The sequence below is a fragment of the Eleutherodactylus coqui genome, chromosome 13 (assembly GCF_035609145.1).
Source record: "Eleutherodactylus coqui strain aEleCoq1 chromosome 13, aEleCoq1.hap1, whole genome shotgun sequence".
Taxonomy (NCBI): Eukaryota; Metazoa; Chordata; class Amphibia; order Anura; family Eleutherodactylidae; genus Eleutherodactylus; species Eleutherodactylus coqui.
The window spans coordinates 40,484,527-40,501,356 of NC_089849.1; the positions used below are offsets into that span (position 1 = coordinate 40,484,527).

Here is a 16,830-nt window from a genome sequence, read left to right on the forward strand (position 1 = left end):
AGGCAGCTGGTATTCTATCGGTAATGGAGTGGCCAGCGCAGTCACCAGATCTGAACCCCATTGAGCTGTTGTGGGAGCAGCTTGACCGTATGGTACGCCAGAAGTGCCCATCCAACCAATCCAACTTGTGGGAGATGCTTCTAGAAGCGTGGGGTGCAATTTCACAAGCTTACCTCAACAAATTAACAGCTAGAATGTCAAAGGTGTGCAATGCTGTAATTGCTGCAAAAGGAGGATTCTTTGACGAAAGCAAAGTTTGATGTAAAAACAATGTTATTTCAAATACAAATCATTATTTCTAACCTTGTCAATGTCTTGACTCTATTTTCTATTCATTTCACAACGCATGGTGGTGAATAAGTGTGACTTTTCATGGAAAACACAAAATTGTTTGGGTGACCCCAAACTTTTGAACGGTAGTGTATATATATATATACACACACACACATATATATACATATATACACACACACACACACACACACATATATACATATATACACACACACACACACACACACACACACACACTTACATAATGAAGCCACTGGAGTGGCTTTTCAAGAGCAACCCTCCAGTCCCAGACAGACCAAGATAGTCACATCGCTTCCCCTACTACCTGATGTGCGCTGTGCATTTGAGCAACGCTGGCTAATCATAGCAGCATGCAGTGTCAGACTACTGATGCACCAAGTGCAACAGGTAGTCAGCAGTAAGGCCGGTGTCACACAGCATAAGCACATCTATGCTCGCATTTGTGCAGTGCATTTGCAGGCGTATGCATCTGTACTTTTTGCGTATGCAAATCGTGCGTTAAAAAACAAACAAAAAAAAGAAAAAACACCATGCTCCTATTCATTGAAATGGGCAGTTAATGCAATTCTTCATAATGTGCTCTTTTGCTGCGTAAATGCTCAGCGTACGGTGCGCAAAAACTTTTTGTGCGAATCCGGCCTCACTGATGAGTTTTGTTGCTCACCCTTTCCCTCTGAAAAGCCTGTGTGGTACAGTCCATGCAATATTATCATACAGGAAGTACTAGTGGCTGAAATAGTGACTCCTGGAGATAACAGAGAGACAAGTAATTCCCAGGCTGGAATGGAAAAAAAAATAAAAAAGCAGCTCTCTACAGATTGGAGTCCATTGAGACTTGTGTAAGGTTTCGTTTTCCCTGCGGTGACACTGAAGGATAAATGATCACTTGCTGCCAGATTCCCTCAAAATTTATGACTGTGGGCCCCACTTGCAAGACACTATTTCTGGGGCCCTCCTAATAAAAATGTCACGCATTTTTTTACAGCGGATTTGCATGCAAAAAATAAGCAGTGTGTTACAGTGGCAGCGAAAACTAGGGGATTTCTAGACCTCTCATCCACACACTGGATTTCTCCATAAACTTCAGTGGAGAAGTGAAAATTTGCAACAAATCTAAAAACTGCAAGTAGAGACATCAATGGATGCATCCCGGCATCCACTGATGATGTGTTACATAGACACATGGACCAAGACATCATCACTAAAGGCCAGGAGAGATCGGGAGGGAAGCAGGCAAGGCTCTGCATGGAGTGGAGTGAAAATGCAGATCTATGTACTGGTGTTAGCACCCCCTACTGACGGCAAGGAAATGCACGCAAAAAAATATGCATTGCAGTTTTGCCACAGGACCAGTTTTAAGAACTTCTACTAGAAACGTCTATCAAAACCTTCAACCATGATCATTCACTATGGTGAGCTGTCAGTTTAAGCTGCACTAAAATGTAGAGTATGAAGTGCGCCATTTAGTCACTTTGCTCCCGATTTTACACAATCCCTCCCCCTGAAGTGAATGTTTCCCTGTCTGCCGGCCACAGTTCAGTCATCCAGTAACTGAGCAAAAAAGTCTCCCGACAGTTCATAAGAAGTGCATCCATGTGTGTGGATCTGTGTATTACTACTATAATGTAGACACCTTGTAAGGTGAGACTCCTACATAAGGGTGCATTCATACATAGCGGAAATGGTGCTGATTTTGCCGCAGAGTCACAGCAGACGTTACCCCTTCAATTGAAAAGGGTGAAATCTGATATGGACATGCTGCAAAAAAAAGTGTCACTATCTACACCAAATGGTGTGAATTTTGGTACAGGTCCGCACCTGTGAACGCACCCCTAAGCTGACACTCCAAACCCTGCTCCCGACCAAACCTCACCTCTGATTGATTTACTGGGGTAGATTTTCTGGAAGGGTCTGAAGTCCTCTGGAGCAGGAAACTCATCCACTGAGTGGAAGGAATATTTGGATTCAAAGTCATCTGTAATGCACAAGTTATCGGTAAGTCATATGTAAACCACACAGCAGAGTATAAAAGAGGGGTTCAGCTGTTTGTAGTCCGTGTAACAAAGGTAACCCCAAGAGTTTTCAAGCAGTGTGTCCACTGCGGGTGGTAATGCCTTCTATGACCTATTCCCAGTGCACACTTGACACTGCATATTGAAGAATGTTAGACGTCCACCAACGTCAGGAATTAAAGCAATCCTATATATCTGGCACCCAACATCATGCATTGCTGGAACTCTGATAATTCACATTGCCTTGCCATGAGGACGCTGGCCAGTGTTCAAGCTCACTCACAACTTCTACAGGTGTGGGCGTTCTCAAGTAGTCACCTGAGGGCGACTTCATAATCATTTTAGTACCGCTATCCAATGACTTTTGGCACGTCAGTGTACAGTGGTGGCATTTTAAAATATGCCCTTTTTAAAAATTGGAATACCCCTTTAAAGTTTTTTGACAGTGGTGGGAAATGAACTCAAGCTCTTACCTGCAAATGACCTTCCAACAGAGATCGAGTCTCTGTGTCCATTCCTAACAGGAGGTGGCGGCGGGGGAGGTCCAGACGGAGTTCGAGAGGGAGGAGGGGGCGGCTTAGCCCGGTTCTGTGTTGTGTCACTTGTGCCATGCATTCGGTAAGGAGGGGGAGGAGGTGGTGGTGCATCACGGCCCCCATTACGTACTACTGGAGGTGGTGGAGGTGGAGCTGCAATAGGACAACATGTTAATGCAAAACTGCAACATTATTCAGAAAGTAACAGAATACTAGTCGATTAATTCCTGCAGTGCCTCACCTGCTCCCCTAGATGGAGGGTCCCTTGCAGGGGGCGGTGGTCTGTTACCACCCGGAGATAGATTTGCTGAAGGTGGTGGTGGAGGAGCCAATCCTCGCACTGGCGCAGGTTGCTTACGATGGAGAGAGTTGTGCCGCATTGGTAGATCTGGTGGCGGCTCATTTATGGGACTAGGTGGTCCATTCATAGAAGGAGGCGGTTGTCTATAAGGTGGTGGTGGAGGAGGTTGTCCCTGAGAATTAGGGGTCCGCATGTTAACAGGAGAGGGAGGGGGCTTTACTGGAGGAGCAGCAGGGGCCCGATGCCCTGGGGTTGGTGGTAAGGGTTTATCCCTACTATAAGGTTTGGCGTTCTGAGCTGGAGAAGGTGCTGTACTAGCATGGCGTCGCCCAGGGGGAGGCGGAGGAGGGGCAGAGGAACTGTGCTTCATTCCAGGACTAGTGGTGCTAGGAGGGCGCGTAAGATCTGGCAAAGATGGCCTGTGGGCTCGTCCAATTTCTGGAGGGGAAGAACGGTTGCTGCTGCTGTCAGAATCATCCTGGGGTCTCCCTCCTGAAACTGGAGGACGGGGAGCAGCTGATCTGGTTGAGGAACCCTGAAGAGGAGACCGAGCAGATGGGCTTTCTAAAAATAAAACGTTAGAAAAAGTTACAAATTCAGGTCCCCTCTGTGCAAGAGAAAAAAATATATAATAACAAAAAATATGATAATAAAAACTATATAATAAATATAATATATATATATATAATAGTGCGGCGTATATAGTGGGGCAAGACTCAGAGCCAAACACTGAAGACTTCCGGAGCCAGTTAGACCACTCCAGAAACATTATGACTTGCGTGTACCAGCAATAAAACTCTTAAACCCACATCATGATGTACCTGAGCTGTCTTTGGTCCCCACTGGTCTCAGTTTAGGAACGCCCCCTTGGAAGAGCCCTCCTTTCGGTTGCATTGCACCTCCGCCAGCTGGCCCAAACGCAGATCCACCACCACCACCCGAGCCTTTAGATTCTGCAAAACATTACATCAGTTAGACGACATTGAGAGTGGAGACGGGGAAACATAAGTAAATGATACCACGACACGCGAAAAAAGAAATCATAGAACCCTGACCCTCCCCTCGCCCCCCCCCCCCCCCGCATGCTTATGAGGGAGTTAGATGGCGGTCATCTCACTTAAACGGGTTGGACCAGAATTACCTTACCTTTCATCACCAACCCACAGGATAGGAGACAAGTCTAACTAGCGGGGGTCTCACTGCCGAGGCTCCCACCAATCCCAAGAAAGTGTCCTGTCTCTGTAGGGATTCTTCATCCACCCACAGGAACGTCACATTGAACGGAGCAATAGTTGCGCATAAGCGGACGCAGCTTCCTTCATATCAATGAGGCTGATGGAACTAATAGAGCACATGTGCTCCGCTATCTCCAGCAGCCCCACTGAAAAGAAATGGTGCGGCACCACACATGCACAACCGCCGCGCCATTCAATCTCCTCAATGTTAGGGGGGTGGGGGTGCGCAGTCTCCCCACAGCGAGCAAGATCAGGGACTTGGGATCCTCATTCTTAGGATCAGTGGGGAAGGGGGTCTCATCAATGAGATCCTATCGATAGGTGGCGCTGCAGAGCAAAGCTATTGTTCCATCTTCATTATTTGCATATTACCCAGAAGAGCATGAAAGGCCTTCTAAGTCTCCTCACTCAACTTCTTAAGTGTTCTCCCTAAGGAGTGGTGTTAACCCTCTTGACCTCATAACACACACCAAAGCACAGACAGGAAGTGTTGTCATGAAGACAATCATACCGCCGTCACAGGCCTGATGTTCAGTACATGCTACAACAGGGTCTGTCAATGGATGTACATTGCATTTGAATGATTAATGTCAGTTCCAATCATTTGTCACATTTCTGGTTTTTCAACTATATAGCTGGAAACAACGTTATTACAACATACAGGAAATGCATCAGTCTTGGACTAGCCTTGAATGGGTTTTCTCATTAAAGAGATTCATGCCCTTATCCACAGGGGATAAATATCGAATTGCTTGGGTCCTAAAAAACTACACTTCCTAAATGCCCCCTGTGAATGGAGGAGTGGTGGACATGCATAATCGCCATTCCTTCACCTTTATGGAATGAAGCGCTATCAATGCGCTCGACAATCTTCTTCTGGTGCATGGAAGTGAATGAAGTTGTGGTTCGCACATTCAGGAATCCCAGTAGTTGGACTCCAAGCAATCAGACATTTAATCAACCTATCCTGTGCATAGGGAATAATGGTCTTTAATGAGAAAACACAAGCAGCTCCTGTTCTTCAGCTTCCCCTCCAGATCCTAACCATAAAATGTAATTTAGCCAGTGCGGATGTCCAATTACAAGTGTAGGAAGCATCTTGGACTACTACTTCTCTATACCGCCACCATGCGGAAGTGGCATTATGGTGACATTAGTCCCCGTGTCCATCACTGGGATCCTAATGAGGATAGTATATCAGGACTTGTAGAGCTATCAAGCCCTGATATGGGAAGTGACCGTCTCACCGGGCAAGCTATATGCCCTTCCATGCAGCTTTCTATACACTTCTGTGCCATTGGCTGTATGAGGAAAGTACAGAGTTCAGTAAATTGTGTTACTTCCAACACAGACATTTCATGTCCGCCAATATTTATCCAGTGAAGGAGTGCCTGGGGAGTACATGAGTACTTCCTGATTACACACAAGTCACACAATAACCTACTTTCCAACACGGGGGCGCTCCGGTCATTCACAGCGGTGTTCTTCTTTAGTCTTGCTCCTTTACAGATATCATTAAGAAGAGCCCCGCGGCCCCTCTGCTCCTCACGTGAAAGCTTAGGGGGCTCGGTGTTAGCCTGCGGGCAGAGACCAAAGAACAAGTTATGTCTCGAGCAGTAATACGCAGTGCCCATGTGATCATTACGAAGGTTAACCCACAATCTAAAAGGTTTGGCCGATATACATATAGTGTATGTAGCCAGCCTGAGGCCAATCATGACCCGATCGCGCTCGCCAACATGCAAGTTCACTGTGGATGCGAAGCATTTTTATATCAATACCATCGTGCATCACGTCGGGGGAAGTAGCGATCCTCAACCGCGGCTGACAGCGTCAGCGACAGTGTCTCATTGTTTTCAATGAGGAGATCTTGCATTGCACCCTTGTGCACCTAGCACACCGCACGACGCTGCCACCGGCCCCTATTGAGAAGAATGGGCAATGCGAGGCCACGGCGCGATTTTTGCCCCGCATTGCGGTGTGATGCAGGACTAAAAAGCAACAAATTGCTCATGTGTATGACCCCATTCAAAAGAACAGGCTTTATACGTGTCCAACATCTGTGCCTCTCACAGCACATGAATCTCGCCCGTGTGGAGCCGGCCTCAGGGTGCTTTTAGATGAAACGCTTATCGTTCAAATGAGCAAAAGCGAACGATAATCATTTGATCTAAATGCAAACCAACGACCGAACAAGGAACAATAAATCACTTTTTGCTCATCGTTCACTTTGTGCGGGCAGAATAATCATCATTAGCTTGTTCGGTTCTCATCCAGTTTAAACAGCGATCGTTCAGTCCCTCTCATTACTAGCAGGGACTCTACAATTCTGAACTATTTCTCGTTTGGACCAGCCAACGATGCATTTGCCTGCCTAAACAGGCTGCATGACAGCAAACGAGCCAGCGGCGACGTCACTCCTTCCTTCAATATATAAGTCTGCTCGCCTAAAAGGACCATTAGGAGCTCGTCCTGCCAGCTTTCTGGATGTTACTTGTCTCATTACCTGTTTGCCAATATAGATTTATAATGGGCCTGTCAGACGGTTTGTATGACTTGGGGAGGAAGAGGGAATATCCTGTGTACATGGCAAGCTGCATGCAGTCATTGTTTATAGGGGTTATCCATAATATAAAGTTATTCCACAGGATAGGGAATACCTTTTTGATCAGTGTGGGGGAAGGGGACAGGGTGTCACCACTGAGACCCCCTCCAGTCCTGAGGAGGCTCCCATGTCCCCCCTCTTCCCCTCACTGCAGGCTTACTGCACTCCCCGCAGTGAGGAGGAGACTGGAAGAAGCAGCGGTCGCATATGCAGCTTCCAATGGGAATACCAGGGAAGGCCAAGGTACAAGCACTCAACAATGTCCGTCATCCCCCTGAAATGACTAGAGTGGTGGTTGTGTGGCCATTGCTTCTTTCAACATGACGTAATTGTAGGTGGGGAAGCATCTGGGCAGTGATGTGAAGAGGGGAAAAATAGGACCCCCCCCCTCCCCGTTTTAAGGATCAGTAGGGGTCTCAGCGTTGTGACCCCCACTGATCATAGTTATCCTCTCTCCTGTGGATAGGGGCCAACTTTAGATTTTGGCTTAGCCCTTTAAACCATGACAGCATGCAGCTTACCACGTACATATCTCAAAGTGACACAATCCCTCTCATGACAGCCCGGCCGGGGAGCGTTCTGTCCCATCCGCTTCCATTCACGGTAAGCAGACAGACATTCAAAAGTGAATGACTGCTGTTTACACTGAACGACACATCATTCAGTTTTCTGCATGCATTTACACGGGACAAATATCATTTAGATTTGCGCTACAGCGCGGGAATCTAAACGATTCCGACCGATAATCATCCCATGTAAAAGGGCCATAACGCTGGCTACACACATTAGATGTATATTGTCCAAACCTATTAATATCAGCGTAATGAGCCGCCCATCTAATGTGTATGAGGGTCTTCAGGCTCTCCCCTGAACGAAGATGCTGGGCGACAAATCACACTAATGTCCATTAACACTTTATCATCCTCATTTGCATGTAAAAGGGCCTCCAGGAGCCGTTTGCAGAACCCAGTATATGGGGTGGGCTCTGCACACAGCTGCATTGTTCTCCTCGGGGCTGCCAGCAGAACACAATGTAATCTCCTGTGGAGAACATAGCATGTGGTCTGTTAAGAGATACTTTATCTCTCTGCGGCCGAATGATGGATTTTAAGCTCACCTTAAAATCATTCAGACAAAAAGCGCATGATGCCAGGGTTTACACCGACGATTATTGGTCGTTTAAACGAATTTTGAGTGGTAATCGTTGCGTGGAAATGGGCCTTTAGTGAATGGTTATCTCACGTATATGGCCAGCTTAAGAGTGGCTTTACAGTGACCAACAATCGGTCGAAAGACGAGCGATTTTCAGTGATAGCTGTCTCATGTTACCATGCAACCCAGCAAGTCGCTCAGTAGTTGCTTTGTCTCAGCTCACAGACTCCTCACCGCTAGTGACAAAGTTTTCGCTCATCTCTGAATGTCTGTCTATTAACAGTGAATGAAGGCGGCTGAAAGATCTCTGGCGCGCTCCACCTTCATTCACCGCCCGCCACCTTACCAGCTAACGGCGGATACACTCCCTACTAAATCCTCCTCTGTTTGCCCAGACCGGATTGTGCAACTGAGCCACAGGTTACTTCTTTAGTAAATTACAGCTTCGGCAGTTTTGAGTTTGTGCCAAAACAAGGGCCTCGGATAGTTCCCATCTGTCTCTTCATCTCTGGTCCAATTCTGAACACCTCCGACGACCCGTTTACAATAGATCTATACAGGTTGTACGAGGGGAGTAGCACAGAAGAGAACCGGCTACCTTGGTATCACCAATAGTCCTAGATACTGAAGCCATGCCAATTAGTCTCTGGCCAGATCTCCAATTAGAGCCTCTGATGCAGATTGGGGCCAAATTAGTGTAGCATGCTGCGCTATTACATCCAGGAAGAGGCTGGACGGCATGACAGAAGCCCGACAGACCCCATTGTAGCCAATAGTTTGTTTTCGCCATAGGAGGGACCTGTTCCCGGGAGGAAAAAGCAATACCTAACACAAGCGTGAACCCAGCACCTCGGGCCATGTACACGAGACAATTAGCGCGCAAAATTGGTTCAAATGAACGAAAATGTGTGATAATCGTTACGTCTAAATGCAAAGCACTATAAAAAAAAAAAAAAATTAAAAAAAAATGCTGGTTTGCTCACTTCTCGCTGCGTCTTACTGCGACGCAATCCACATATAATAGGAAGTGCTGAACGAGAAGTGAGCAATACTCAGCGGAGATCTACCTGCCTAAACGACTAGCGGTGACGTCACCCGCCCGTGCAGATCGTTTAGCTGACCGTGTAAATGGCGTTTAGTTGTTTGCACCTACCTGGTTTAAGGTCGGAGGTGGTGGAGGTCCCGGTGGGGGTGGCGGAGGTGGAGGGATAGGCATCTTTCTTGATCAGGACAACTCCCTGTTGACACTTGAAACCAGCCCCTGTATGGGGTGGGGACCACACGAACCTGTAGGCAAGCAGCAGTAGACTCCCATTAAAAGCCAGACCAATCTACTGTGATAATCGGAAAAAGCAGGATACGGGGGAAAGATTCAGTATATCCTGTACTTTAGTTATGTAAATCCCTGCTGTCTATGCTTGAGTCCAGGGGGCGGTCCTATCAGTGATTGACAATCTGCATACACAAATGGTCACCAAGTAGGACCGCCCACTGGACTCCTAAGTCAGAAAGAGCAGGCAACTATAGGAAGAGAGTACAAGTTATACTGAAACTTTCCCCACAAACCTATATATCCATCTGCTCGGCAGCTCCTGCTTTATAACATGCTGCCTGCATTATGAAAGTAACAGGGGTCATTAAAGTATGTTAGTCCGCTAAATGCCTAAACTGCAACACCTTTGTCATGTACTTGACTTTGGACCTCTGCTACGGTGCACCGCTGCCAGTCTCCATGGGTGCCGCCACTAGCCGCCCAGAATCTGGGGGTGACGAGAGTCATTGTGGTCACATTATGTAATATGTCACCACACCAGCAGTGGCGGAGACTGCCACCAGAGGAATTTAAAAGGGTCCTACCAGAGTTACAAGTTCTCCCCCTCTATGTGGGCTTCTTACACCGGCCGCAGTGAGGAGAAAGCAGAATGGAGTGCTGGTTGCACAAGCGCACGGATGTTCCATTCACTTTCAACGGAACTGCAGAAATAGCCGAACGGCAAACGCTCGGCTATTCCCATCAACGCCGCTGAAGCGAATGGCGTCCCGAAGACGGATGCTCAACCAATGCTCCATTACTCCTGAAGTAACTGTGGTGGGGAGAAGACAGAGGGGGACACGGGACCCTCGTTCTCCAGATAAGTGGGACCCCCACTGAGAAAAGAGGTATCCCCTGTGCTGTAATTCTGGTCCAACCCCTTTAGAGATCGCCGTAGTGTTCCGAGGTCTGTTCTTTCTACATTAGGCACTTCGGTATAATTGCGGACCGCCGCGGCGCCATTCTGTGGTTTACTAAAACTAAACAGGAAATGGAGCACACATTAAATATGAGAATTCCTCCCCAACGAGCTCCTTGAACTTCAGCATATGTAATCACAAGCTGCTTTACTGCAATTATCAGGGCTTGAAGGAGGCACAGAAGTGAAATCAAGGAAAGTGAAACATATATAATATATCATGTGGTCTTATTATGGCATGGGGGGGGGGGGTTACCCACGGGAGACACTGTCTTTTTAGCCAAAGCTTCATTTCTGATGCATGATGCACAGTGGACAGACAATAGATTTAAAGTGACGCTCCTGGCTCCCCCTAACTTAAAGGGGTTTTCCCTTAATGACTTCAAAATTGCTTTACAACCGCTGCCCTTCCTGGTTGCTGCTGACCAGGACATGTGACTGCTGCAGCCAATCACTGCAGTGACCTTCCAAAGCCAGTGATTGGCTGCAGCAGTCACATGTCCTGGTCAGCAGCAACCAGGAAGCACAGAGTAATGGTGAAGCAATTTCAAGTTGTGGGAAAACCCCTTTAAGCTCCTTTCAATCTATAGATGCAGAAATCTCTACTGAAAGCGCGCTGAAGAGGGGCGGCTCTACCGACCGGGCTGTTTTAGGAAAAACTTTTCTTGAAACTTTCTTTTGCCATTACTAGAACTGTATGACAAGATTGGCAACTGGGTGCTATTATACCCCCTTTTCAACGGGCATGTCTCTACGCAGCGTGACACTGCCCAACCAGTTTCTCGAAGTGTGTAGGGACACGCCCTATTGACAAGGAGGAGCGTCCAATCACCAATGTATTCATAGATTTCCCCAAGGAATAACTGAAGAACGGCAATGCAAATTTTGAAGATTTGCTAAAACAGACATGTCAGGCGGGCGACCGATCCTGTAAGCGGTTTCCTTCAGGCCAGCTCCACGGTCGGCGTCCACACGGAAAAGGTATGTAAATAAATAGCTATTTTCTTCACACTTGCGGAAACAAATTGCGTATCCCGGGAGCGGAGAAAAAAAGAAAAACAATCGCAGGATACTCTATTTTGCGGCGGACGGCCTCCAGAGAAGTCAATGGAAGCCGTCCGACCTGAAGCCCATCCGCAATGACATTTCGGATAGGCTTCGGGGACGCATGTCATTGCTAGCAATAGTACAGGAAAACCAGATATAAAAAAACCTGTACTGCGCATGACCGCTGGCGAGCGTCCGTAGTACAGACATAGCAGGTACGCAGGGTCGCCGGATTCCGCTACTTCTAAGGCCGGCTCTGCTGTGTGCAGCCGGCCATAGAAGGGGTGTGACAAGGAAGAAGCAGGGTCAGAGCTGGTGCCCATCAGTGATGCGTAATTCGTGTTTTCCTTTCTGCGCCACCTTTGTTTTGGAAGCATGGATTATGCAGATCCTGTTATCGTTAGCACCTATAATTATTTCCTCCTTACCAACCTGGCAGACGGATCGCAGCATTCAGCAGCCGCCAAACTGATCTAGTATCAAAATGTACAAGAGGGGGCAGGGGCAAAATATAGTCAGGCTCCATTCACACGGCCGTATGGTGGGCACATTTTAGCACCCATATAATGACCTAATGTCTTGGCCGACGGCATCATCTATGATCCTGCAGGTTTGGGGTCAGTAGACCCGAGGTTGGGTGTGACACTTGTCCGTACTACGAGAGCTGAAGCGCGCCCACAATAGTGTTGTGTGAATGTGGCCTTACTTGGGTGGGTTGTCTCACTGCTAACATTGATGTATAGGTCATCAGGAGGCGATCAGCAGGGGTCTGCTGCCTGGAATCAGCCATTCGCCATGTTCCAATGTACGGAGCGGCTTTGATGCTGGAAGCAGACAGTGCCGTACATAGTGTAGTGGTCTGATGTGCTACTGCAGGCCGAGTCCCATTGAAGTGAATCAAGCTGCAGCGTGCAATGCTGGACCGCCACTCCATTCACAGAGGCGGCATGGGACGCCTGTTCTTGTTACTGGTGGTGATCCCAGCAGTCAGATACACCCACCAATCAGGTAGTTATGTCATATCCTGTGCTTTTTGCCATTTTAGGAAATGGCATTACCCCCTCCTCCCTTTCAAAGGAGTTGATTAAAGGGTCGCTCCCGTCTCTAGCGCTGGAAACGCCACTATGTACAAGGTTGGTTGGGATTACGGAAACAGCCATATGCGGTTAGGCTATACCGCTTCTATAACTCCCATAGAAGTCGATGGAAGTTGCGCCAACTACGTAGCACAGCAAGCTACACCATTTTCATAACAGTCAAGTTATGGAAACAGCGTAGCTAACTGTGCTAGTCCGTTCATGTAACTTCTATCGACTTCTATGGGAGTTATTAAAGCAGCTTAGCAAAGCTCCCTTGGCCGCTTCTGTCACCCGGACCACCAATGTACAGCCGTTTCAATGGCGATGAGGCCAGAAAAGGAGGTAAGTGTGGGTCCCAGCGATGGGACTCGCACCTACCTGACTTTTATGGCATACACCATAGAAGTCTGAGATGGCAATATCCCTTTAAGTGATGACTTTGAAATAAGTAATTGGGATAGATGTGACAATATTGTCACCTTCTACTATTTTATATGTCTTTTAGTACAGAATATAAACCAGGAGGGACGGGACAACGTGCAGAGAGGTCGATAGACAATAAAAGGGTGGATTAGGAGCCTCACCTTAAACACACAGCCACTAGATCTGGAACATGGCCTGCAAGCAGAACACACATGAGACGGACCGAGTGAGTCTGGTTTAAAGGGCAAGAGACATTTACAAGGCCAATCATCTTCCAATATTACATGTGACATACTTAGCGGTTTGTAGTCATGTGATATACAGACCACATGTATTACAGTCATATCTACAACGTTACCTACAAGACCTCTGGAAGCCGGCATGGGGCACAGTCTCCACCTATACTCATTAGCACATTTTCCAATGGATGCCCTCCATTCAGAGGGGTCAGTGATGGTGATGGAATGTTTTAGGTGTCCCCCATTGTAGCACCGCACCCAATATGCAATATCCAACATGCCAAGTCCTTGAGAGAGGAAGACTTATTTACGGCAGTACTCCACTTTGGCCAGCACAGGTGGCTTAAAGGGGGTTTCCAAGGAAATACTACTGCCACCTAAGATAGGTTACCAATAGTTGATCGGCTGGAGTCCGCCATTCGAGCCCCCGGCTGATCGGGCGCTCACTGTCATTGCCGCTACATACAAGGCTGGCGCTTGTAACTGCGGAGGTCATTGATGGGAGCTGCCCCTGCAGTTACAAGCGCCGGCCACTACACTGGGGTTGGAGCAGCAGTTCCTGTGTTTAGCGGCAATTCTGACTCCTCTAAAGCCTTATTGACCCCTTATCACGATTCGTTTGGTTTTGACCAACTGTAACAATAATTGGCTGGTAGAAAAGCAGCAAAATAACTATAACGGTATAGTGAATGGCCATAATCACGCCCCGTAAAGATTATAGTCATCGGTTCGAGGATCCGGCTGTGGAAGCGCTGTTCATGCTGGCGTTTCCCAAAATGTATTGCTGCTCAGCTCTTGTGACGGTAATGGGAAGTGTGTAAGAAGATGCCACGCGCCCCTGGCAAGGCTCCTGGTGCCCAGGTCATATCTCACTGGGTTTACTTGCTCAACGTATGTGCTAGGAAAGTGCCTGAGGAATATGGTGAATGTAGGCACCTGACAGAAGAGGGGCGCTGTTGGGGGGTGGGGACAACTGTCTACACCGCTATGGACCTACCCTAGGACAGACCGTTCATCTCAGGTGGTGGAGGAGCCCCCGAGCTACCCCGAACCACCACAAGGGGGACACAGGAGTAACAAAGTGATGGGGGCATTGATTTAGAAGCCTCTAACCTTAGCTGACCCCAACTGCCCCGAGACCACCGTTCTATACAGCCGCTCTGCAGTAGTTTGTGACAAGACTGAACCTGGTGCCAACACTAGCAGGTGGCATCACCCTCCTGAAGATGGCACTAACGTTACAGCGCACATACCAACCCGAGGACTCAGCTGGCACTAGATACCGCAGCCATGCCAGTCATAGTTGTCATAGTACAGATACCATACAGCTGTCACCTCCATCTCTGCACTACTTCCCGCTCAGTGAACCGCTGACATACATTCCACTAATCCGTATCGCAGCGAGGGCGCAAATCCTCCGGGCGTCCTATATACATCGCCCAAAAAGGCGGTTCCATGCAAAGATGAATCGGCCCGTGTGAATGACCCTTATAGCCGCCCGGCAGAACACACTTGTTGAAGCTCTGCGCGTTCGGGTGGCGCGGCCGGACGAGGATTTCGCCACAAGCGGGTTTTTGCCGTGTGCAGGACGGAGCTTTTCAACGTTGGTGCAAGCGAAAACACGAACGCTCCACCAATCACCTTCCATCGGCCAAGAACGGCTGCCGCGGTCACATGATCATCGGACGAAATGCGACGTTGCAGGAGCTCCCAGGACTACAGCGCCATTTATAGCGATCCTCGGACAAACCAAGATGGCCGCACCGCTTCTCTGACCACCCAACACACTGGACGCTGCTCTGATTGGCCAGCGCTGCTCATGCGAGTCAAAGCAGCGTCTTAGACTATCGACGCACAGTGTGTCTGGTGGTGCCGCTATAGTAAGTGCCACCCGGGCGCCATTTCTGTGCCCCCTAGATGTAGCAAATAGACAGAACCTCTCAGCGGCGATGTGAATGACCCCCAACACTGCGAAAGATGGCAGATCCCATCAACGCCAACAACATGACAGGCACTGCTGGGGGTCATCATCTAGACAGCGGCACACCGCTACGCTGCTGACCGCGAACGGAGACCTGCGCCGCTAGTTGTATCCCCTCTGTGTACGAATCCTCCATTCTGATACATTGTAGCAAACTACCAGGAGAGGAGAACAATCTGTAGTGTAAGATGCAACTGTAGCAAACACCCAGCTGTGAGCAGGTCTGCGGGGGCTTCAGAGGTAAAAAAGCAGAGTCATTATACCTTTAAGACGGAGCTCCCCTTTAAGCGGGGCGTACATGTAGTCAACACAGCTTACAGTGCAACAAAACAGCTGATAACAGGGAGTGATAGAGAGCATTATACAATATACAACCTCTAGAGTTAAATGCTCTGCAATTCTCCTTCTAAAGCTGCTGCAGAACTACAACTCCCAGCATGCCCTGAGTGTCTTCAGCTGTCGGGGCATGCTGGGAGTTGTAGTTCTGCAGCAGTAAAGTTTATCACGTCTCTATTGGTCCCATTTACAGACATATCATTATAGATTCACTATGGCAACAGGAAGGGGACTACAAGTCCCAGCACGCCCTCCACGCTGGGGGTGACAAGGAATGCTGGGACATGTAGTTCTCCAGTAGCTGGCGGCCAGTGACCCCAGTAATAGTCACCTATGGCAGCCAGGACCCGTCCCGCAGCATCTACGCCGCTGGATCACCCTCCTCCTCCCACAGCGCCGCGGGTCCACCAGCAGCCTCCTCCGGCCTCTTACCCTCTCTCCGCTGCTCCCTCCGGTTTCCGGTCTCCCCGGTCTCCGACAACCCGGAAATACAACCTGCAGCTCCTTCCACTAGCACAAAATGGAGTCACCGCAAGGGGGCGTGGCGCTCGAGGGGATTGGCGTCATCACGTCGCCGCACGCTGGCGGGGTAGTGAGGGCCACCATGTTGGGAAGGTCACAGAGCTCTGACGTTACTGCTGCCAAGTTAGGAAGGTCAATTGGTTTGTTGCCATGGTGAGGAGGACACGGCAGCGCTTTATGGAAAATGAAAGAGAAACTAGCTCTGTTGCCCGTAGCAACCAATCACAGCACAGCTTTCATTTTACCAGAGTGGAATATGAAATGAAAACTGGGCTCTGATTGGCTGCTGGAGCCCAGGGTAGTATTTCTTATACAATCATTGTAAAATACAATCCCTCCCCGAGAAGTTGTTGGATGGAAGACACTTACTATGTGTGATTAAATACTGACCCATTGAAGGGAGGCTCTAGTACCTGGTTGTACCAACTCTAGCTTGGATACATGATGAGATACGGTCGGGCATGGAGGCTCTAGTATCCAGTTGTACTGCCTCTAGCTTGGATACAAGATGTGATACGGGCGGGCATGGAGGCTCTAGTACCCTGTTGTACTGCTTCTAGCTTGGATACAAGATGTGATACGAGCAGGCATGGAGGCTCTAGTACCCTGTTTTACCACCTTTAGCTTGGATACATGATGAGATACGGTCGGGCATGGAGGCTCTAGTATCCAGTTGTACTGCCTCTAGCTTGGATACAAGATGTGATACGGGCGGGCATGGGGGCTCTAGTACCCTGTTGTACTGCTTCTAGCTTGGATACATGATGAGATACGGTCGGGCATGGAGGCTCTAGTATCCAGTTGTACTGCCTCTAG

The 16,830-nt window shown here is 48.5% G+C and overlaps 1 protein-coding gene across 4 annotated transcripts in view; it reads right to left on the reverse strand.

Moving 5' to 3' along the window:
- WIPF2 (WAS/WASL interacting protein family member 2) overlaps window positions 1-16,041 on the reverse strand; it is a 21,945-nt gene extending 5,904 nt beyond the window's left edge. Inside the window, exons 1-8 of one of the 4 annotated variants that reach the window (XM_066587168.1) lie at window positions 15,925-16,041; window positions 13,098-13,131; window positions 9,310-9,443; window positions 5,844-5,976; window positions 3,986-4,117; window positions 3,105-3,728; window positions 2,801-3,016; window positions 2,189-2,290 (exon numbers count right to left, since the gene is read on the reverse strand). In XM_066587168.1, coding sequence (XP_066443265.1) covers window positions 2,189-2,290; window positions 2,801-3,016; window positions 3,105-3,728; window positions 3,986-4,117; window positions 5,844-5,976; window positions 9,310-9,372 — 1,270 coding nt within the window. In that variant the 5' untranslated portion in view covers window positions 9,373-9,443; window positions 13,098-13,131; window positions 15,925-16,041. Of the gene's footprint in view, window positions 1-2,188; window positions 2,291-2,800; window positions 3,017-3,104; window positions 3,729-3,985; window positions 4,118-5,843; window positions 5,977-9,309; window positions 9,444-13,097; window positions 13,132-15,823 lie in introns of all 4 variants that reach the window. The other 3 variants (XM_066587170.1, XM_066587169.1, XM_066587171.1) reach the window with 3 other exon arrangements.
- Between the last annotated feature and the right edge of the window lie 789 nt (window positions 16,042-16,830).